This window comes from Mirounga angustirostris, unplaced genomic scaffold, assembly GCF_029215605.1.
Source record: "Mirounga angustirostris isolate CCGP_5_RB_7025 unplaced genomic scaffold, mMirAng1.0.hap1 SCAF_4, whole genome shotgun sequence".
Classification (NCBI taxonomy): domain Eukaryota; kingdom Metazoa; phylum Chordata; class Mammalia; order Carnivora; family Phocidae; genus Mirounga; species Mirounga angustirostris.
Genome location: NW_026991712.1, coordinates 178,145,456 through 178,167,475, shown reverse-complemented (window position 1 = coordinate 178,167,475; position 22,020 = coordinate 178,145,456). Strand labels below are relative to the sequence as shown.

At 48.5% G+C, this 22,020-nt stretch overlaps 1 protein-coding gene across 1 annotated transcript in view; it reads right to left on the bottom strand.

Annotated features, from left to right (window-relative positions):
- Positions 1-22,020, bottom strand: part of SDHB (succinate dehydrogenase complex iron sulfur subunit B) — a 29,129-nt gene that overhangs the window by 322 nt on the left and 6,787 nt on the right. The window contains exons 2-7 of the mRNA XM_045898592.1: positions 17,760-17,887; positions 11,033-11,118; positions 7,849-7,985; positions 7,066-7,182; positions 4,058-4,159; positions 2,500-2,622 (exon numbers count right to left, since the gene is read on the bottom strand). Of these exons, the coding sequence (XP_045754548.1) occupies positions 2,500-2,622; positions 4,058-4,159; positions 7,066-7,182; positions 7,849-7,985; positions 11,033-11,118; positions 17,760-17,887 (693 nt within the window). The remainder of the gene's footprint in view (positions 1-2,499; positions 2,623-4,057; positions 4,160-7,065; positions 7,183-7,848; positions 7,986-11,032; positions 11,119-17,759; positions 17,888-22,020) is intronic.

Here is a 22,020-nt window from a genome sequence, read left to right as displayed (position 1 = left end):
CAAAGCAAGGTGGATGCAAACCACATCCTTCCAAAGCCAAGGGCTCAGGCTCAGGGCTCTCCCGTTTCCACCTGCAGACACCTCCCCGCGGCCAGAGTCCAGCCCAGGGCTGACCCCCCGAGGGCTGTGTGCTCAAAATGCACACACATCCAGGAGCGGGCAGCTTTTCCATGGCCACAGCCAGTGTCCCAACCAGCCAGCGGCCCCTGGGCCCTTACACGTTCCCACGGGCACAGGCGAGCCCTCACGGGTGACGGGGAGCGAGCCTAAGCGCCATCAGCAGTCTGACTGGCCGGCCACGCTGCTTCTGCAGGAGGCACCATGACTGAACCCCGCGAGGGAGGGAGACCATGAAGACGTGGCAAAACGAGACAAGGACTCCTCCGAGGTTAGAAGGGAGTCCCCCCGTTGTAGCAGGACAACTCTAACCCTGACACTGAAGTGTGTGGGAAGAGGCCCAGAAGATGGGTCATGAAGACCCTGAGCAGGAAGCGAAGTCTGTCCCCTCCAACACCCAGAAACTGGCCAAGGATACGTGGCCATGCCCTCTCGGTGGCAAGAAATTCAAGGGCCCTGAGTTTGTATGCGTATCTACCATCAACAAGCATGCAGACTGAGGAAGTAAAGGAGGAAGGTGGCATTTGTAACAACTTTCTCCCTGGTGCCAAGCGCCCGGCTCTGCCACCTGGCCCTGCCCAGATACTCCCCCCAGGCCCAGCCCCGGGACCCCCCTGCTCACACTGGACTCCCCAGGGCCTGATGCTCTCTGGTCGGCCCCGGCCCCCCATGTTGGGCTATGGAGCTGGTCCAGGGAACTAGGATGCTTTCTGCGGACACCCACGGGCTGCTATGGAACACCGTGACCAGGATGCTCCAGATGGCGTGGACTTCCCTTACGCCACCTACTTGCCCTCACTCCGGGTACCATCTATACTTGTGACTGCCTCGTCCCACCCAGCTGAGAAACCTTTGTCCATTCAACTCTACTGCCAAAAAAAGCACTTCCATAGTGGGGGAAAAAGTGTGGAAAGAAAAAGAAACGAGATCTTGAGAGAGAAAGAAAGGGAGAGAGGACACTCTTCAAAGACTGATCTGGGTCTCCAAAGTAAATTAAGGGGAAAAGGCAGTGTGTGACAGAACAGGGCCCATGTGCATTTGTGGGCAGTGGGAAACCTCTGGAAGGGCCTCCGCGGCGCCCCTGCCCGCCCCCGTTTGCCGCAGGACTCAGTGGTGTGCACCTCATCTGGGGCAGCAGGAAGAGACCACTCTGGGAGGCGGGGGGACTGCTTTCCTGGCCCTGCCCTGTCCCTATAAAGACCTCTGCAAATCGCTGGCTGCCCCCCTCCCCCAACTCCCACCCAGGGCTCAGCTTCCCCGGCTGTGAAAGGGACCCTGCCAGCTCACACAGTCTGGGCCTCATCTCGTCCCACAGGTCACAGAGCACCTCCATTCCTGTCTCCTGAAAAGGCGCCTGCCCGGCCCACCCTTGGAGCTGCCGTCTCTGACAGCCTCCCAGGCTGGCCCCCCGTCTGTGGGCCCGTTTACTGAGCGCTCACTGTGTGCCAGGAGTTGTTCTAAGCACATCAGTGCCTTAATCTGCCCCACAAGTTAGAGGTCCGGGGGGGCAGAGCCTGGGGGGCAGCCTGGAGCCTTTGTTCTCCCTCGCCTCGGGGCCCCCACCAGGCCCCACTGCTGCCAGACCATGAGAACACTGTGGTAGAGACGGGGGTCCCTGGAAACACAGTGTTGGCAAAAAAGCAGGGAATTACCCAGTCTCGATTTCCTGTTTAAGCTATGCTATCTCCCCCTACCACTTTTTAAAAACTGCCAGCTGGTTACCCTAGAGTTTTCCATCTTGCTGTCTGCTTCCTCGCTGCCTCTTTCAGGGACCCTGCTCTGCAGTCTCTGCCGGAAGGGCAGCCGTGTCCTGGGCCACATGGCCCCGGCTGCTCCCTGCCTGCTAACCGGACCAGGGCTGACACCTGACCAGCGGGCAGCCAGTCCACAGCAGGCCATCCTCCTGGGATGCGGGCTGCCATGGACATGCTGACAGAAGACGGGCAGGTGGCGGGAGCCGAAGGTCAGGGTGAGTGCAGGAAGTGGGAGGATGAGCAGGAAGCGGGAGTGAAAGCAAGGTGAGCAGGAGCCCTGAGACGGACGGAAGCCGTGGAGAAAGAAGAGGCTGGCTGCGAGAGCACAGCACGTTGGCAGCAACGTTGCGAGCCGGAGACCCTGCGACACGGAGCGGGAATCCGGTCCCCACAGCTACCCGCCTTCTGCCGCCTTTCCTCTTGCGGCTCCTATCGAGTCGGGGAGAGCAGAGGTTCCTATTCGTGGATTCCTGGGGCATCCCCGACTCCCTCAGGCCCGCGTGCGACCCGCAAGTAAACCCTTCTCCCGAGGGGGAGGGGCTGAGCCAGTCTGGTCCTTGCAGCCGGGGGCCAGCTAGCCCGCAGGCTCGCCCCGAGGAGCCCAGGAGGCAGGGCCGGGGCCGCATACCTTGGGGCAGGTCCTGGTGCAGTTCATGATGGTGTGGCAGCGATACAGGGAGAACGGGTCCTGCAGCTTGGCTAGGCGCTCCTCTGTGAAATCGTCTCTCGAGTCGATCATCCAGCGGTAGGCCTGGGGAGCCGGGGGGCTGATGAGCCGTGCTGGCAACGTAACAAAGCCCCGGGGGAGCAGCCGAAAGGCAGTCCCTCAGCTTAGAGGCCTGTCTCTGCTCTGCAAGTCTTGCCCCCTTTCAAGGAGAGGTCCCTCCTCTAGAACTCCTCTCAACTAACGCCCCCCCCCCCCCCCCCCGCCCCCGGAACGCACCGCACCTGGTACCCTGGTGTTTCATTACACGTCATTAGGTATCGTTTCATTATCTTAAGGCGCTCGGTGGCTTCCTGCCCAGATTATGAGTGAGGGAAGGCAAGGACCATATCACATGACCCTGTCCTCATAGCACCAACCCACGGTCTCCCAGTAGACTGATGACTTAGGAGATGTGTCCGGAGATAGTATGTTCCACGGATGGACTCTTGGTCAGCCTGCCCTGGAGCCTGGCACAAGCTGGCCGGAGGCAGCTGACCGCCCAAGCACGGGCTGCTCGCAGTGAAGTGGAGGGGGCTCCGTGCCCCACCAAGTCACAGTGTGGGGGCAGAGGCCAACTGTGAATGCGCCTCGTTATTCGATCTTTCATGTGGATGGAAATCAATACTGCTAAGTGCTCACACAGCACGTAACTTCCCTTTTTGTGGGATGATGAGAAATGAGAACTTATTTTTGAAATTAGGAATCTGTGAAAAGCACTGACCACAGATGTAAAAAGCCCAGCTTTCTGGGAACAAAGGCAGTTTCTCTGCAGTGGGCTATACATATACGGCGATGGGCCCTGAAAGGCAGTGCTGTCTTCTTGTGAAGTAACCCTTAAACCCAGGACTCCAGGCTTTCATTAGCCTGGAAACCAGTTCCAGCCTTAGAAGCTGGGAAGCTGCCCCTCGACGAAATTTCTCTCCCCTGCTTGCAGGTCAGAAATCCCCACGTGAGGGAGCTGGGCGGCCACCCGACAGCTGCGGTCTGGGGACGGTGGGCCAGTGGGTAGGCAAGAGCCAGCTGCACCGGGGATACGTTTTAGAACACTTGCAAGGCCTACTTTGCCAAAAAGCACACGACCACCCCTTGGGGTGGCCCTCACCACACAGAAATGAGGTATTTTGCAGATGAAGATTTACTGAAAGCCCAGTGAGCAGAATGCAGCCAACTGCCCTGTTTGTAACGGATGCCCTTTAGAACGCCTGGTTTCCAACAATATACTGTCCTCTTCGACTTCTCCATTTTTTTTTAAAAGAAGATGTATGTATTTATTTATTTGAGGGAGGTGGGGAGGGGCAGAGGGAGAGGGAGAGAAGCAGACTCCACACTGAGCGTGGAGCCTGACACAGGGCTGGCTCTCAGGACCCTGAGACCACCACCTGAGCCGAAACCAAGAGTCAGCCACTCAATGGACTGTGCCGGCCAGGCGCCCCTGGATGCCTCGGTTTGAAGCTTTTAGAGCAGTGAGGGAGCACCTTACCTGCATAAGAACCGCAGGCCCCAGGTATTTGTCTCCGTTCCACCAGTAGCTAGGGCAGCTGGTGCTGCAGCAGGCACAGAGGATGCACTCGTACAGCCCGTCCTGTGTGGAGGGGAAGGGCGGTCAGGAGCACGCCAGGGGACGGGCGGTCATGCCTCCAGCTGACTGAACGTCACGTCTGGGGTCAGTGCACGAACAAAGCGCCCACCTGCATGTGAGTTTTCTTGGCAAAATCTTAGGGGCGGCCTGCAGAGATTTATCAGATTCATAAAAAAGGTCTTGGAATCGAAATGTATGTGTTTGCTGGGTTAGAATCCAGAGTTCTTAAGTCCAAGCACTTATCCTCTAATAAACAATAACCTCTCAGTTATCTAAAAACAAAAACAAAAAACCCCACAAAAAACCAACCAACCCACCCCAAACACCTTACTGCCTAGAATGCACTCTAGGAGAAATGAGGAAGGACCTGCGTGCTGGGGCATCCAGGAGTCTACCCCAGCCTCTGCCCGGGCTGGCAACGGAGACATCAACCTAAATAAGCCCCATGCGCCGTACTCACTTTCCCTCATTTGATCATCACAACAATGCTATGGCGTGAGGACTACGGCGTTGCAGAGAGGTCAGGTCACTGGTCCAGGGTCACACAGCTCCAAGTAGCCACGGCTGGGACGGGACCCCAGGCAGTCCGACTCTGGAATGCCTGCCTGCACTTGAACCCTGCCATGCTGACTCAATCTGTCCCCCCAGTTCTAACAGACTGGACTTTCTGATTTTGCGAAAAACAGAAAAGCAGCAAGACAGAAGGGCACACTGACAGCTGACTGTAACAGATGACGCAGAGCTGACGGTCATGATTGTAACCCTGAGTCTTCAACAAAATCTATGTTCTGTTCAGAGAGCAGATGGGAGTGCAAACTGCCTCACTGGTCTAGAAAGCATAGGGTGATGGTCATATTCTTTGATACACTTATAGAAAACCTTCTACCAAGAAAAGGAACTCAAATTTTTGGCTAGAACTCGAAAGATAAAGATGTTTATCCAGCCTTATTTGTAACACTGAGCAACTGGAAATAATTTCATTGTCCAATGTCCAACAGTAGGTAGAATGGTTAAATAATACACAATGCATTCAACTGAGGTAGCAGAAAGCAACGTCTAAGCAAATGCTTATGAAGAATTCTTAAGAACATGGGAAAATGGGGTGCCTGGGTGGCTCAGTTGTTAAGCATCTGCCTTCAGCTCAGGTCATGATCCCAGGGTCCTGGGACTGAGACCCGCATCGGGCTCCCTGCTTGGCGGGAAGCCTGCTTCTCCCTCTCCCACTCCCCCTGCTTGTGTTCCATCTCTCACTGTGTCTCTCTCTGTCAAATAAATAAATAAAATCTTAAAAAAAAAAAAGAACATGGGAAAATGCTCACAATAACATAAGTGAAGGCAGGATACAAAAGCATATTTACATTTTGATCCCAGCTACATAAAAACGTCATGTAGCACATAAAAGAAAAAACAAAAATAGCTGTCAATGGACGTTATCCTGGTGCTGGAATATTACAGATTATTTATATTTTAAAATAGTTACCTGTATTTTCCAATTACCCACAGTGAGCATGATGCCTTTTAAAACCGTGAGAAAAAGTTATGTTCAGCGTATTAATTGAAGGAAGTGAAAAATGCTTAACAAATTTTTGGTATTTAAATGTGTAAACTTGGTTATCTAGAAAACACACTCAGGGGGGCCCTTCGTGCCCTCCTACTAGTGCATGGAGGAGGCGGTTCCTAGCTGGGGGCTTGCCTAAGGGAGGAATGCAGGAGAGTGAGTTGGCCGGAGAGACCAGAAACCAGGTCCGATCAGGACACCGTCCTCCTGCCACGCCCCCCCCCCCCCCCCCCCCCCCCGCCCCAGTCAGGAATGCAGGGCAGAGCCTTGTCCAGAGAACAAGAACTCCTGACCCAGGGAGAGCTGTCCGCACTGAGTTACATCACTCCACGAAGAGCGCTGGGCTTTCACATGAGGGCTCTCCTTTCTTAAAGTTTTACAGGAAGAGGAGAGGGCCTCAACATTCTCCAAGACTTCTAAAAGGTACAGTGCATTTACTCAGCCACGTGCCTAACACATATTGATAAATAACCAGCACCAGGGCCTCGGGATTCAGAAAGGAGTAAGGCTCGGCCGCCTTCCTGGATGTGCGCTCAGCCTGCTCGAGAGGCGCCGGTCAGGGATGCTCTTCGGGCAAGTGCCGAATTGGGAGGACCGCGTGACGTGCCGACTGTGACACAGCACACGTCCTTGGCCCCATGCAGACATGCTGTCAGGACCCATCTGTTGGGTCCCTTTCCCACCGCCCCTCTCCACAAGGACACTGAATATGCATGGAGTGCAGGTGTAAATCAGAGGCTTCTCAGGGGGAAGAGTGCCAGAGAAGGAGACTGAAAACTTGAGAATGACCCCTTCACTGTAAGATGTCACAGCCTGGACACTGGAACGCCAAGAGAGTGACAGGGCCATCACCGCCCCACCCAGCAGTCCCCGGACACTCGGCGTTAGGAAAGAACGGCAAGGTTCCAGTCCCCATTTGGCCGCCACCTGTAACACAGGGTGGGAGCACGACTGCCAGGGGCCGGCACGTGTCTGCTGTGCCCACACCATTAAAGAGCAGCTTTGACGGAGCTGTCACCTTGGCAAGACTCGATTATTTGCATACAGGTTTCCTCTGAAACAAACATTCTGCAACATGGTAATCATATGCCCTTCCAGGCAAGGCAGATGTGCTCCGGATCCTTGGTCCACTGTGGGCCCCTTGTGGGATCACACTACCCCCTGGCCCTGAGAGGATGGGTGTCCAGCCCTTGGACAGATGCTCTTGCAGTTCCTTTCCAGAATACGCTCCATAATGGTCTGCAGCGTCCCATGCTGCTACTCCCCGCCCCATCCCCTCAAGCCAGGCTTCCTGGCAAGCATGTTTGCAACAAAATTCCTCAAAGCAAGACAATAAATGCGGACTAATGACCAGTTTCTCACGATCTTCTATAGACTGCAGATACTGCTGCTTGCCCTCCTGGGATTCATCCTTCTTCTTCAAATAAGGTTCAATGGATTTGTACTGAGCGTAGAAGTTGCTCAAGTCCTGAGGTTAAGAGTAAGAAGAAGAAAAGAAGGGTCAGATTCCACCATCACTCCCTAGTGTTCTCATTCACCCCATTTCTTGGACACTGCCCTTGGACTCCCTAGCTTTCTTATTCACCCCATTCTTGGACACTTCCCCATCCCACACCAGCAGAAGTCTGACTCTCTTCCCTCAGTGTGGATCCATGCAAGGATGACAGAAGGAGAAATGGTCAGAGTGTTAATTGTGGCTGGGAAATCTCTCCTTCACCCACTTGGGTAACCTTCCAATCCTGCAGCCCTGTCAGTGAAGGTGCTAAGACACGGGGAGGCAGAGATTAAAGTACAACGTGTAACAGCTGTTGCCTTCCCCACTGGTCTTTTCCACATGAATTCTTTGTAGTTATGGCCAAATTCTTGATTCTGGGGCTGTTCCAACTCTAAAATCCTATGCCCTGTTATTCCCAAACAATCCTCCCCAATGAGCGGCTGGAGAATCTTCTAGGCATGTTTATCTTCCACCATTCAAATTCCTTAATTAAACCCAGGAAAAAAGCCTGCCCTAGAGAACGATAACATGTATCTCTCTCACACACACCTCTTCCCTTCTCCCTGGAAAATAAAAAAAGGGGGTAGGGAGAGTGGGAGAGAGAAGGGGATGGGAGAGGGTGGGGAGGCAGAAACTCACGGGAACAAGATCCTTTATCACATACATATGCGGAAGAGGGTAGATTTTTGAGACTTTGTTGAGGTTGGTGTCGATCCTTCGGGTGCAGGCCAGGGTGTTGCCTCCGTTGATGTTCATGGCACAAGAGCCACAGATGCCTGAGAGAGAGAACGCATTTAACACTTGCTCACCCGGGTTCTGGCAGTCCAGCTGCAAACTCTTTCTAGAATGTCATTCCCCGACCATCAGGAGCAGCACCGACACGGAGTACACCTGCGACAGAGGTGCCTGTTGCTGTTTTCCTTCTCCTCCGTCTTCCTGCCTGGAATGTACATCTAATGACTGTAGTTCCAAATGCCATTTTGTGACCGTGAGGCAACAAGGGTTGGAATCTACACGCTACAGCCGGTGCTGGAGACAGAAGGGGCCTGGGGTGCTGTGGGCATCATGGAGTTCTCACACCGGTCCTAGCGCCATGCTTCATGCATTTTCAGAAGTAAATTAGCACCCCAACCCCCACCCCCTTTTTATTTATTTATTTATATATTTTTTAAGATTTTATTTATTTGACAGAGAGCAACACAGCGAGAGAGGGAACACAAGCAGGGGGGAGGGGGAGAGGGAGAAGCAGGCTTCCCGCCGAGCAGGGAGCCCGATGCGGGGCTCGATCCCAGGACCCTGAGATCATGACCTGAGTCGAAGGCAGACGCTTAACAACTGAGCCACCCAGGCGCCCCATCCCCAACCCCTTTTTTAAAAAGCCCCTGTTATTTGAACTCAAACTGTGACAGACAGAGCCCAAAAGCAAATCAACACTGTGCTGGTCATCTTCCAGCTGAGGCCTGGACATGGATTATCCACACAGAACTCTTAACTCTATTGTCTTCACTAAAACTAGCAGCACAGTGGTTGCCCCCGGGACACGAAACCAACATTAACTGCATGAGCATTGCCTTTCCAGGGAGAAGAATGAACTCATGTGAAAGCAAAGCAAAGCAAACCAAGCAAAAACAAGGTGCTGACCAAGGACCCTGAAAATGATACGTTTCTTTGCCTGGACTCATTTGCTGTGTATGGAAATTTCCTAGGTATTTCAGAGTTTAAAGAGGACTATGCAATCTGAACCCACTTCTCTGAAGCTTTTTGAAGATCATCAGGTCAGAGAAATGTGATTACTTGTGAAACTGTACTGGGTTATCACTTTAGTAAGACCACACCCTCTTCTCCTGTAAATCCTTTTTTTTTAAAGGTTTTATTTATTTGAGAGAGTGAGAGGGAGAAGCAGATGCCCCACTGAGCAGGGGACCTGATGTGGGGCTCAATTCCAGGACCCTGAGATCATGACCTGAGCCGAAGGCAGACACTTAACCGACTGAGCCACCCAGGCGCCGTCCCGTAAATCTTAGTAGGCGTGTAAGAGAACACAAAGACCCATCATAAGCAAATACCCCTTAAGTTTCCCAAGAGACTGAATGCTATCAATGTACTTACATGTGCCTAGCATCCAACCAGAGAAGTATGCTCTTATAAGAAATGGTATACTATTTAAAAAATAAATCCAATGAGTCTTCTCTGAAAAAGGCTCCCCTGGAAATTCTCTTAACAATCAATAAGGGAATAAAAAGTATTCCCTTTTTGATATTCATTTATATCAATTAATTAATATCATTCTGGGTGGGATTAATTAATATCATTCTGCCTCATACTTTTTAGTCCAGATGGATCGCATCATATGTTCCTGGCTCTGAAAAAGTCTTACGGGGAAAGGTTACTGAAAAGCATCTATATTTCCTGTGTTGCCAGGACTTACATGGGGGAAGGCTGGTATTTAATTACAGCAGAACGTTCCCTGAACAGCAGGACTCAGCCAAACTATCCTAGTATCTGTCAGCATTTGGTACACTAAATCCCACCCTGTACGATTAGCTGAATCAAAGCAGATGTCTTAGAAGGAAGACTGAAATACTTGAAACGTACAGCAGAACACAGACAAGAGTGATGGGCCAGTATCTATAGTGACTTTTCCTTTTATGGAAGGTCATTTTAGGAAGAAGTTTCACACTGGTCGTGGCCCAAACTACCCTGTTTTGGTTTTATCCCAGGTCTTCCCAGCCTGGCCAGCAGAGTGTACCGCCTGAGTGCAGATCTGGAATCTGACAGCTCTGGCTGACTCCTGGCTCCCCAACCAACTATCTATGTGTTTTTTTGGAAGTCCCTTAACCTCCCTGGGCCTAAACACTCACAGTGCTGGTCTATTCCCCTTCAAGTGCCCAGAACAGAGCCTGGCCCACTGACTGGGCTCTATGGCTGTCAGGAACCATCAGCCCTTGTGGTATCCCTTGCGATTTTTGCCACGTCCGAGTACTGCTGAAGGATTATTTATGAGTTTTCTTAAAATCAACTCATTTTTACTTAAATTTATATTAAAAGACGATTATCACGGTTACATGCTCATTAGCAATTATATTTTTCTAACATGTCACATAAATATGCAGCTATTACAGTAAAAACTGCTGGTCTGAACGCTGCCTACAATCAGCTCCTGCAGCACCAGCAGCACACTGTGGGAAACCGTTCCCACCCAGAACGTTTCTACTGAGCAGCTGCTCTATACACGTGTACACACGTAATGCTGGGAGATGGGCGGCGGGGGCACGATACCCCCTGCTGGATAAGGGTTAAGTGTGCGTAAGCACCAACCAGAAACGCTCCACTGTCCCCCGCACCTCCCCTCCAGTGAATGAGCTCAGCACGGAGCTGAGGTGGCTGCTAGCAGGCGGGAGCTAGTCCCCGAAGGGTGCGGCAGCTCAGGGGGGTCGCCAGATGCAGTAACCACGTGACATAAAGCTGCCAACGGGAAGAAAACTCAGAAACCAGAACCTGTACTACGCTTGGAAGTTTTTTTTTTTTTAAGATTATTTATTTGACAGAGAGAGACACAGCGAGAGAGCAAACATAAGCAGGGGGAGAGGGAGAGGGAGAAGCAGGCTTCCTGCCGAGCAGGGAGCCCGATGCGGGGCTCGATCCCAGGACCCTGGGATCATGACCCGAGCCAAAGGCAGACGCTTAACGACTGAGCCACCCAGGCGCCCCTATGCTTGGAATTTTTGGTACAAGGTCACCTGGTAGAAGGCCAGCTCAGTTGTGGCAGGCCCTGGAACCAGAGCCTAAGTGTCTAAAGCCTAACAAGGAAGGAAATGCTTACCTTCTCTGCATGATCTTCGGAAGGTCAAGGTAGAATCAATTTCATTCTTAATCTTGATTAAAGCATCCAACACCATAGGACCACATCTGACCAAAAACAACAAAACACCCCAGTTGTATTGATGGGAAGTTCAAACTCCCTGCACTTTATCATAATATGATCTAAGACATCTGCATACATTAGTGGCTCAGAATTATTTCCATACTTTTATTTTTGTGTATTCTCACACGTTTTGAGCATGGTGGAGTCGCGCTGTGTATACATTTCTAGGAAAAGGAAAGCTGCAGGAGAGACAGTCCCCCACCACAAAGCGCTATGAGTGTCTATGCGTGTAGAGAGTGCAGTTCTGTGGAATGGCTCAAGCTCTCTGAGCCTGTTTCTTGATCTGTAAAATGGAACTACTCTTTATGTCACACGATTGTTACAAAGATGGAACTAAAAACCTGCCCTTTCTGGGCGCCTGGGTGGCTCAGTTGGTTAAGCGACTGCCTTCGGCTCAGGTCATGATCCTGGAGTCCCGGGATTGAGTCCTGCATCGGGCTCCCTGCTCGGCGGGGAGTCTGCTTTTCCCTCTGACCCTCCCCCCTCTCGTGCTCTCTCTCCCATTCTCTCTCTCAAATGAATAAATAAAATCTTTAAAAAAAACCCCCTGCCCTTTCCACGGCAGCTGGCGTACAGGCCAGTGCTCAACACACCTATTTCTGGCCGCTGCCCGTGCCGCTCGGTACTTCTCTATGCCTGGCATTTAAAAACATATGCCCCCCTCCCCAAACATCCTTTAGCATGATCCAGATTTTTTTTCCTGGCTTTACTGAGGTATCATGGACAAGGTGTGAATTTAAGGTGTGCAGCATGAGAGCGCCGCGAAGAACTTGGCCTATGTTGTGAAATGTCACCAGGATGAGATTAGCTAACACGCTGCCTTATCAGTCTTCTATCAGCAATGTGCAAATACCCCACCACCCTATCTTTGCTAATATTGGGAACTGTGACCTTTAAAAACCTCTGCTATTTTGACAACTTTACTATTCTCAGTGTTTTAATCAGAGATCTCCGAAAATCACAGTAGCTGAATATTTGTCATAAAATCAGTGATTTTTCTGCACTCACCAACTGTTTATTGAAAGTCTGCTCTGTGCCAGGTTCTGCTCTGGGTGCTGGAGGTGCACCAGAGAACAGATGAAAATCCACACCCGCATGGCATGTTTGTTCTAGTCGACTAATGCTGCAGACTCTGTCCGCCCGTGTTCTTTGCCTATTTATGAGATCTTGGGAATTTTTTTTTTTTAAGATTTTATTTATTTATTTATTTTATACTTTTTTTTTAAAAAAGATTTTATTTATTTATTTGAGAGAGAGAATGAGAGCGAGCGAGCACGTGAGGGGGGAGGGTCAGAGGGAGAAGCAGACTCCCTGCTGAGCAGGGAGCCTGATGCGGGACTCAATCCTGGGACTCCAGGATCATGACCTGAGCCGAAGGTAGTCACTTAACCAACTGAGCCACCCAGGCACCCAAGATTTTATTTATTTATTTGAGAGAGAGAGACACAGTGAGAGAGGGAACACAAGCAGGGGAAGTGGGAGAGGGAGAAGCAGGCTTCCCGCCGAGCAGGGAGACGGATGTGGAACTTGATCCCAGAACCCTGGGATCATGACCTGAGCCAAAGGCAGATGCTTAACGACTGAGCCACCCAGGCGCCCCAAAGGAAATTTTTTTTAAAGCTGTGAACCTTTCACCTCCTCACTCCCGATACTTCACTTCTGATACTCCTGGTCACCAAATGCGTAGTTTCCAGAACCGAGCAATCCTGCAACACCAGCTGGGTGTCCCACATCATAATTCAAGCTGCCCATTGACACAGAGACAGCCTCAGGTCCTACAGGGGAGGGGCTCGGTTCACAGACTGCCCACCCTCCTCAGACCCTGCAAGTCTAGCTGTCACCTGTGCTCCGGATGGCTGGCTATAAATCAGAGATTCTCATAATCCCCTCCCTGGGTTTGATAACTGCTAGAGTGGCTCATAGAACTCAGAAAAACAGTTAACTTACTAGACTATGATTTAGTAAAAGAGCCAAATGGAAGAGATGCACAGGGCCAGGTATGTGGGAAGGGGAAGCAGAGTCACGCCCTCTCCCTGCACCTTCATGAGTTCACCCACCTAAGCTCTCTGAACCCCATACTCCATGGATTTTAAGGAGGCTTCAGGGCCTCGGCATGATTGGTTACACTGGCTGCTGGTTTAAATGATTCACCTCTAATCTCTCTCCCCTCCCAGGTCAAGGGGTAGGTCTCTGTGTTCCAAACTTCCAGACAGGTTGGGTTCCTCCCAGTTATCTAGGATATTTCTAGAAATCACCTCATTAACATAAAGGCTGGTGGCTGAAAGGCTCTTATGAATAACAAAAGACTACCCATTTTACCTTTATTATTTATCTGGAGCTATTTCAGGAACTAGGAGCAAAACCAAAATATTATAATAAAAGATAACTCTGTAGCTCTTATCTCTTAGGATTACAAGGGTTTAGGAGGATTATGAGGGTTTTAGGAGCCAGAAAAACCCTGGACAAAACCAAAATATATACCACAAATCTATTATATTTGATGCGAACCCTGCCCCTCCCCCACCCACAGTCCTCAATCAGCAACTTAGGCTATTTGACTTCTAATTTGGGTAATGGAATTTTTTTTTTTTTAATACTTTATTTACTTGTTTGACAGAGAGAGAGAGAGCACAAGCAAGGGGAGCAGCAGAGGGAGAGGGAGAAGCAGGCTCCCCACCGAGCAGGGAGCCCGATGCAGGACTCGATTCCAGGACCCTGGGACCATGACCTGGGCTGAAGGCAGAAGCTTAACTGACTGAGCCACCCAGGCGCCCCTTGGGTAATGGAATTTTTTAAAACACAGATTTAAATGCTTACATCGTTAAACTACCTTTTCCTCTTATGATACTATCACTGTTAAATCTAAAAAGACCACACCGCTTCCTGAGGTTTCATGAATACATAAAATTTTCTTCTAGTTTTTACATCTTTAAAATTAATTAATTAATTAATTAATTAATTTTTTGAGAGGGGGAGTGGGGGCGTAGAGTGAGAGAATCGCAAGCAAGCTCCATGCCCAGCACGGAGCCCAAAGTGGGGCTCCAGCCTAGGACCCTGAGATCATTACCTGAGCTGAAACCAAGAGTCAGATGCTCAACCGACTGAGCCACCCAAGCACTCCTACATCATATTTTAAGGGCTGTGTCTCCCTCAGATGTCCTGTTACTGCTTTCTGGTTTTTTTTTTTTTTTAAAGATTTTATTTATTTATTTGACAGAGAGAGAGAGCGGAGAGCAGGAACACAAGCAGGGGGAGTGGGAGAGGGAGAAGCAGGCCTCCCGCAGAGCAGAGTGCCTGATGCGGGGCTCGATCCCAGGACCCCGGGATCATGACCTGAGCCGAAGGCAGACGCTTAATGACTAAACCACTCAGGTGCCCCTAATGCTTTCTATTTGAATTCATGCTAGAAGATCCCAAGTTTTTGGAATTTATTTGATTTGTTTTACGGCCCAGTTATCACAGTGAATGTAGCATGCACACTTGAGAAGAACGTGTTTTGCAACCATTTGGTGTGATGTCTCAAAAATATTAATTAGAGCAAGATGAATGATAATGTTCAGATTATCTGTCTTTACTTCTTAATTGTTCTACCCATTGCTGAAAGGACTGCAGATGTTTGTTCCTTAATTCTTGAAATTCTTCAATTCTGCCAACTTTGAAGCTCTGTTATTAGGTGTATACACATTTACGATTGACAGGTCTTCCTGATAAAATGATCCCTTTATCATTATGAGATGTCCTCTTATTTCTGGCATATTCTTTGCCTTTTAGTAATCTGATTTTACCATAGCCACTCTACCTTTCTTATGCTTATGCAGTTTGTATAGATATCTTTTATTTTCAACCTGTGTCTTTACATTGTTAAAAACAAAACAACCGGCCCAAAATGGAGTCACTTTTGCCAAACCTCATGTCAAACTGAGACTTACCTTCAGTTTTGGTTCTTCCAGAAATGTAATTTAAAACCAGTCAATTAGGAATCACCTAGTTAGGCATTTGCCTAATTGATTTTGCCATCCTGTAAAGGAAAGTGACTTTGCCATAACCAATATGCTTTTTTGTTCTTTCTTCCCACTCCTGTCTGCCTATAAGTCTTTTATTTTGTGCAGCTCTGTGGAGCTCCCTTTTCTTTTTTTTTTAAAGATTTTATTTATTTATTTGACAGAGAGAGACACAGAGAGGGAACACAAGCAGGGAGAGTGGGAGAGGGAGAAGCAAGCTTCCTGTGGAGCAGGGAGCCTGATGTGGGGCTCAATCCCAGGACTCTGGGATCATGACCTGAGCCGAAGGCAGATGCTTAACTGACTGAGCCGCCCAGGTGCCCCCCCCCCTTTTTTTTAAAGTAGACTCCAACCACAACCCTGAGATCAAACCTGAGCTGAGGTCAAGAGCTGGATGCTTAACTGTATGAACCACTGGGTGCCCCTTGGCACCTGGCAGCATCTAATCTATCTGCTAGATTACATGCTGCCTGATTCAGGAATGGTTACATAAAGCCAGTAAAATCTTTAAAATTTACTTAGTTGGGGGGGCGCCTGGGTGCTCAGTCATTAAGAGTCTGCCTTCAGATTAGGTCATGATCCCAGGGTCCTGGGATCGAGCCCTGCTCGGGCTCCCTGCTCTGCAGGAAGCCTGCTTCTCCCTCTCCCACTCCCCCTGCTTGTGTTCCCTCTCTCGTTGTGTCTCTGTCAAATAGATAAATAAAATCTTAAAAAAAAATTTACTTAGTTGAATTTTGTTTTTAACAATATTTAAAGTGCATTTCTTGTAAGCAGCATGAAACTTGGTTTTGCTTTTTATCTATTCTGACGATGTTTGCCTTTTAATTGGAGTGTTTAGTGCCTTTACATGGTGTAATTATTGATGTGTTTGGATTTGGGTCTCTCATTTTACTATTTTACTGTTTGTCTTTCCACTTGAGTTTGGGTCATGTTTTACTCTTCTTGGTATGATTAGTGATGCTGGACTGTACGTTGGTCCTCGTGAATAACATGGTGTAGAAACTCTGGATTTTATTGTCTCTCTGGAGAGCACTGATTTTTAAAATAGTTTTTAACTTAAGTAGGCTCCATGCCCAACATGGGGCTTGAAGTTACAACCCTGAGATCAAGAGTTGCATGCTCTACCAACTGAGCCAGCCAGATGCCCGTGATTTTGTTTTGAAGACTTTCTTTTCTTTTCTTTTCTTTTCTTTTTCTTCCTTCCTTCCACCCACCCACCCACCCACCCATCCATCCATCCATCCATCCATCCATCCATCCATCTATCTATCTACGCAGGCAACCATGAGCAGGGCAAAGAGGCAAAGGGAGAAAATCTTAAGCAGACTGCGCAGAGCGTGGAGCCTGACGTGGGGCTCAATCCCACATCCTCAAGATCATGACCTGAACCAAAATCAAGTGTGGCCTGTACAATTTCCTTTTCTTTGAGTTTTACTAATGATTTTTGGTTGCTGAGTATTTGGTAATCGTCTCCTTGACAAGAATGTTATATTATCAACTAGCTATATTGCTTAATAGAACTTACGTGTCAATACAGAGTCAAAGAAAGCATTGAGAGTAGTAGTTTTCAAACCTTTTTTTTGGCACTATGGAAGCTTCTCAAAAGAAATAAAATACTTATTCACTGACAAATAAAACAGATCATAAAATAGAGCAGTTCTGGTTATGCTGGGGAGGGGAGGGGTGGCACAGTGGGAAGCTGGAGCCCAGCTCACTAGATTCTTCCTTCCCTTTGGCTACCTGTGGAGATCCTTCAGGGTGGAAGCTGATGAGAGAAGAGTGGCTCAGAGAGAGATGAGGGACTCAAGCTGCTGTTGCTGCCTTTGAAGGTGGGGACTATGAGCCATGGAGCACAGAGGCCTCTAAAAGCTGGGAGTGGCCCTCAGCTTACAGCCAACAAGAAAACAGGGACCTTGATTTTGCAACTGTAAGGAACTGAATTCTGCCAACAGCCCGAAGGAACAGAAAATGGATTTCCCCTTAGGCTCCAGAAAGGAACATGGCCTGCTGACACCTCGATTTTAGTCTGATGAAACCTTTACCAGACTTCTAACCTGCACAACTGGGAGATACTAAATCGATGTTGTTTTAAGCCACTAAGTTTGTGGCACTTTGATGTGACAGGAATAGAAAAAATAATAGAGGTACGAATCTCTGTTAATATTTTAACTACATCCCTATCTTGTCCTATCACCATTCCAGCCACATTTATGGTGTCTATCCAGCTCTACCAATACTCCTAGAAATTTGTCATCCTCTGATTTGGGGAAAGGAAAGGAATTTCTCAAAAGTTAATCTTCTTGGTATTAGTCCTTTTTTTTTTTTAAAGTAGTCTCCATGCCCAGAGGGGAGCCCAACATGGGGACTGAACTCAAAACCCTGAGATCAAGACCTAAGCTGAAACCAAGAGTCGGATGCTTAACTGACTGAGCTACCCAGGTGCCCCCGGTTATCTTTTTGAATCAGGTACATACCTCATTCTTGTTTGAAAAAGAGATGATAAATTCCAGAGCCACTGAATGATCTGTTTTTAAACCTTCCAAGGATGTGAAAAGCATGTCCCTGAATCAGATCAAGAGTACACTTTCACTTATCAAATACCTAGCTCTCACATAGATACTCACTTATTCAAATCAATTTCATAAGTTTGCATATGAGGTTTATCTCCAGTCTTGTCTGGGTCCCATCGGTAGATGGCAAATTTCTTGATTCGGGGAGCTGCAGCAGAAGCTGTCTGTGCCCCCCGGCAGGCCTGAAATTGAAAAAATTCACAAGAAGGAAAAAAAATATTAAAAATGCAAGATAAATCCTTCTGTTTAGCTGGCACTATAAACTACCACACTGGACACAAGCCCACCCATTACTGACACACAGTCTTTTTTTTGTTTTGTTTTTTTAAAGATTTAATTAACTAATTAATTTTTAAAAGGTTTTATTTGACAGAGAGAGAGAGAGAGAGAGTACATAGCGAGAGCAGCAACACAAGCAGGGGGAGTGGGAGAGGAAGAAGCAGACTTTCCGCCTAGCAGGGAGCCCGACGCAGGGCCCGATCCCAGGACCGTGATCCCAGGGTCCTGGGATCACGACCCGAGCTGAAGGCAGACGCTTAATGACTGAGCCACCCAGGAGCCCCAAGATTTATTTATTTTAGAGTAGAGCACGTGAGCGCACGGAGCGGGGAGGGGCAGAGGGAGAGTCTAAAGCAGACTCTTTGCTGAGCCCAGAGCCCATGGCAAGGCTCCGATCTCACAACCCGGATACCACAAGCTGAGCCGAAATCAAGTTGGGACGCCTAACTGACTGAGCCACCAAGGTGCCTCCTGACACAGTCTTCCCGAGAAAGGCAGTCATTTGATATCCAACAAATACTAAGCACCTAGCACATACCAAATATGGTACTGGGGGCGGGTGAAATAGCACATAATGAAACAAAGTCTTTGCCCTCACAGAATCTACTTTGTATGAGCAAGAGAGAAATTTATTTAATTAAATTATTTATTTATGATTTTATTTATTTATTTGACAGAAAGAGACACAGTGAGAGAGGGGACAAAAGGGGGAGTGGGAAAGGGAGAAGCAGGCTTCCTGTGGAGCAGGGAGCCCGATGCGGGGCTCGATCACAGGACCCTGGGATCATGACCTGAGCTGAAGGCAGATGCTTAACGACTGAGCCACCAGGCGCCCCTATAAAAAGATTTTTATTTATTTGACGGAGAGAGAGCGAGAGAGAGCAAGCGCACAAGCAGAGGGAGCGGCAGGCAGAAGAAGGAGAAGCAGGCTCCCCGCTGAGCAAGGAGCCTGATCCGGGGCTTGATCCCAGGACCCTTGAATCATGACCTGAGCCGAAGGCAGATGCTCAACTGACTGAGCCACCCGGGCGCCCCAGCAAGAGAAATTAAATATTCATAATAACGTATAAAGAGGGAAGAACACAACAGAGACTTACACTAGTACAAGAGATCAGGGAAGGCCCCATAAAGGATATTCATGCTGTGGCTTGGTAAGTAGGGATCAGGGGAAGGAGTAGGGATGTATAAACTGAGGGGACAACACGTGTGGAGGCCCAGATCGGGGAGAGCACAGTGCATCTGGGAGAACCGAGAGAAGTCCAGTATGAGTGAGGGAGGCTTGAGTAAGGATGGAAGTGGAAGATGTGAGCAAGTCAAGATTTCGATTTTATCCTAAGAGCAATGAGAGGCTATCACAAATTATCAGGTGGAAGACATAATCATTCTTTATTTTTGAGAAGAATATCACTGGCTTGAAGGAAGAACTGTCAGACAACATGTGGAGAAACGAGTAGAAAGCTACTGTAGTTGTTGTAACGAGATGCTGGTGCTTTTAGATTAGGTGTCTTAGTCAGCCCGGGCTGCTGTAACAAGACACCAAAGACTGGGTGGTTTAAACAACATGTTTCTCACAGTTCTGGAGGCTAGGAAGTCCAAGATCAAGGTGTCAGGCAGACTTGGTGTCTGGTGAGGACCCTCTTCTTGGTTTACAGATGGCTGCTTTCTTGCCATGCCCTCATGTGGCAGAGAGAGAGATCTCGTGTCTTTTCCTCTTTTTGTAAGGGCGCCAAGCCCATCCTAAAGGCCCCACCCTCCTGACCTCATCTAACCCTAATTCCCTCTCAGGCTCCACCTTCAAGCACCATCACAATGGGGGCTGGGGTTTCCATGTATGAATTCTGGGGGAACACAAACATTCAGTTCACAGCACTATAGCAGGAAAGAAGAGACTACATTTAGGGAACTAACAAACAGCTGAGTCCTGTTCTCAAGGAATATTCTATTCCAGCTCCTGGATATTCCGTCTCTGCCAGCTCACACCGTGAGCCCAGAACCCCAGGGTGCCACTGCAGGGCTGCTACGAGAGGGATGGTGAGGAGGTCTGGCCTCTGATTCCTTCCCTCCTTCACCGGAACAGCTTCCCCCTAAGAACAGATTTGCAAAAAGGGTGCTATTGCTCAAAAGTTTCATATTTGAATTCATACTCATTTTAAAAGCCACTATTTATATGAGCTGATGAGAGGAGCCACAACTGGAACCCAAGTCTGCCTGACTCCAGAACCCATGTTCCTAAAACACTGTACTATCCTATTTATTTTTGAGTATTTGCAGGTCTCTTCTTGGTTCTGTCTTCTTTTTATGTCTTAAATTCCTTGAGGGCATGTGTATTAGAGTTCTCCTGAGAAACAGAATCAACAATGTGTATATTTATACATACATATACATGTATACATACATATGAAAAAATACATACATACATATATATTTATAAAAAGAGATTTATTATAAGGAATTGGCTCATGACTATGAAGGATAGCAAGCCCCAAGAGCTGCAGTTGGCAAGCTGGAGACCCAGAAAAGCCAATGATGTAAATCCAGCCCAAGCCTGAAGGCCCATGAGCCAGGAGAGCCGATGATGTGGTTCTAAATCAAAGGCCAGCAGGCTTAAAACCCAAGAGTTGATGTTCAGTTTGAAAGCAGTCAGGCAGGAGGAATTCCTTCTTATTTGAGGAAGAGGAGCCTTTTGTTCTACTTATGCCCTCAACTGATTGGATAAGGCCCACCCACATTACTTGGTTTATTTATTTAAAAGGATTTTATTTATTTGAGAGAGAGAGTGCAAGCGAGAGAGCAAAAGTAGAAGGAGCAACAGAGGCAGAGGGAGAAGCAGGCTCCCCACTGAGCAGGGAGCCTGATGCGGGGCTCGATCCCAGGACCCTGGCATCATGACCTGAGCTGAAGGCAGTTGCTTAACTGACTGAGCCACCCAGGCGCCCTGGTCTATTGATTTAAACGTTAAACTCATCCCAAAACACCGTCACAGAAATACCCAGAGTGTCGGACCAACTACCTGGGCACCCTGTGGCCCAGTTGACACATAAAATTAACCACTCACAGCATGGAACAGGTTACATTTTACATCTCCCAGTGTACCTGGTCCAGGCCTTTGCACACAGCAGTTCAATTTATGGTTAGGAAAAATTGAAGAAAAATGCAAAAAATGATACTGGAATTTAAAATAAAATAAAATTTAAAAAGGGAAAAAAGAAAAAAGCAAAACTTGAGCATTAGATTAACACAAACATGCTGTCCCCATCCCACAGCCCTTGAAACTCTTCCATCCAGGAGGAGGACACCAGGCGGAGGCCACACCAAGTCCCCTGGGCCCCATCCGAGGGGCAGAGTGGGTGTCCTGTCAGTCCAAACAGCAACTAGCAGCTGAGCCCCCAGTTTGTATGCAGACACATGCAGACTATCTCCCAGGCCAGCTAGTTCTCTTATAAACTGGTAAAAAAAGATGAAAAACTGGGAGGGTTAATTGTGTAACTACAAGAAATGTGATGGTCATACTTGCTGGCAAAAAGTGTCCGGAATTAATATTATGCAGCCATCAAAAGGAATGAGATCTTGCCATTTGCAACGACATGGATGGAACTGGAGGGTGTTATGCTGAGCGAAATAAGTCAATCAGAGAAAGACATGTATCATATGACCTCACTGATATGAGGAATTCTTAATCTCAGGAAACAAATTGAGGGTTGCTGGAGTGGGGGGTGGGGTGGGAGGGATGGAGTGGTATAGATTGACACTGGGGAGGGTATGTGCTATGGTGAGCGCTGTGAATTGTGCAAGACTGTTGAATCACAGATCTGTACCTCTGAAACAAATAATGCAATATATGTTAAGAAAAAAAAGAAAGATAGCAGGAGGGGAAGAATGAAGGGGGGGAATCGGAGTGGGAGACGAACCATGAGAGACTATGGACTCTGAAAAACAAACTGAGGGTTCTAGAGGGGAGGGGGGTGGGAGGATGGGTTAGCCTGGTGATGGGTATTAAAGAGGGCACGTTCTGCATGGAGCACTGGGTGTTATGAAT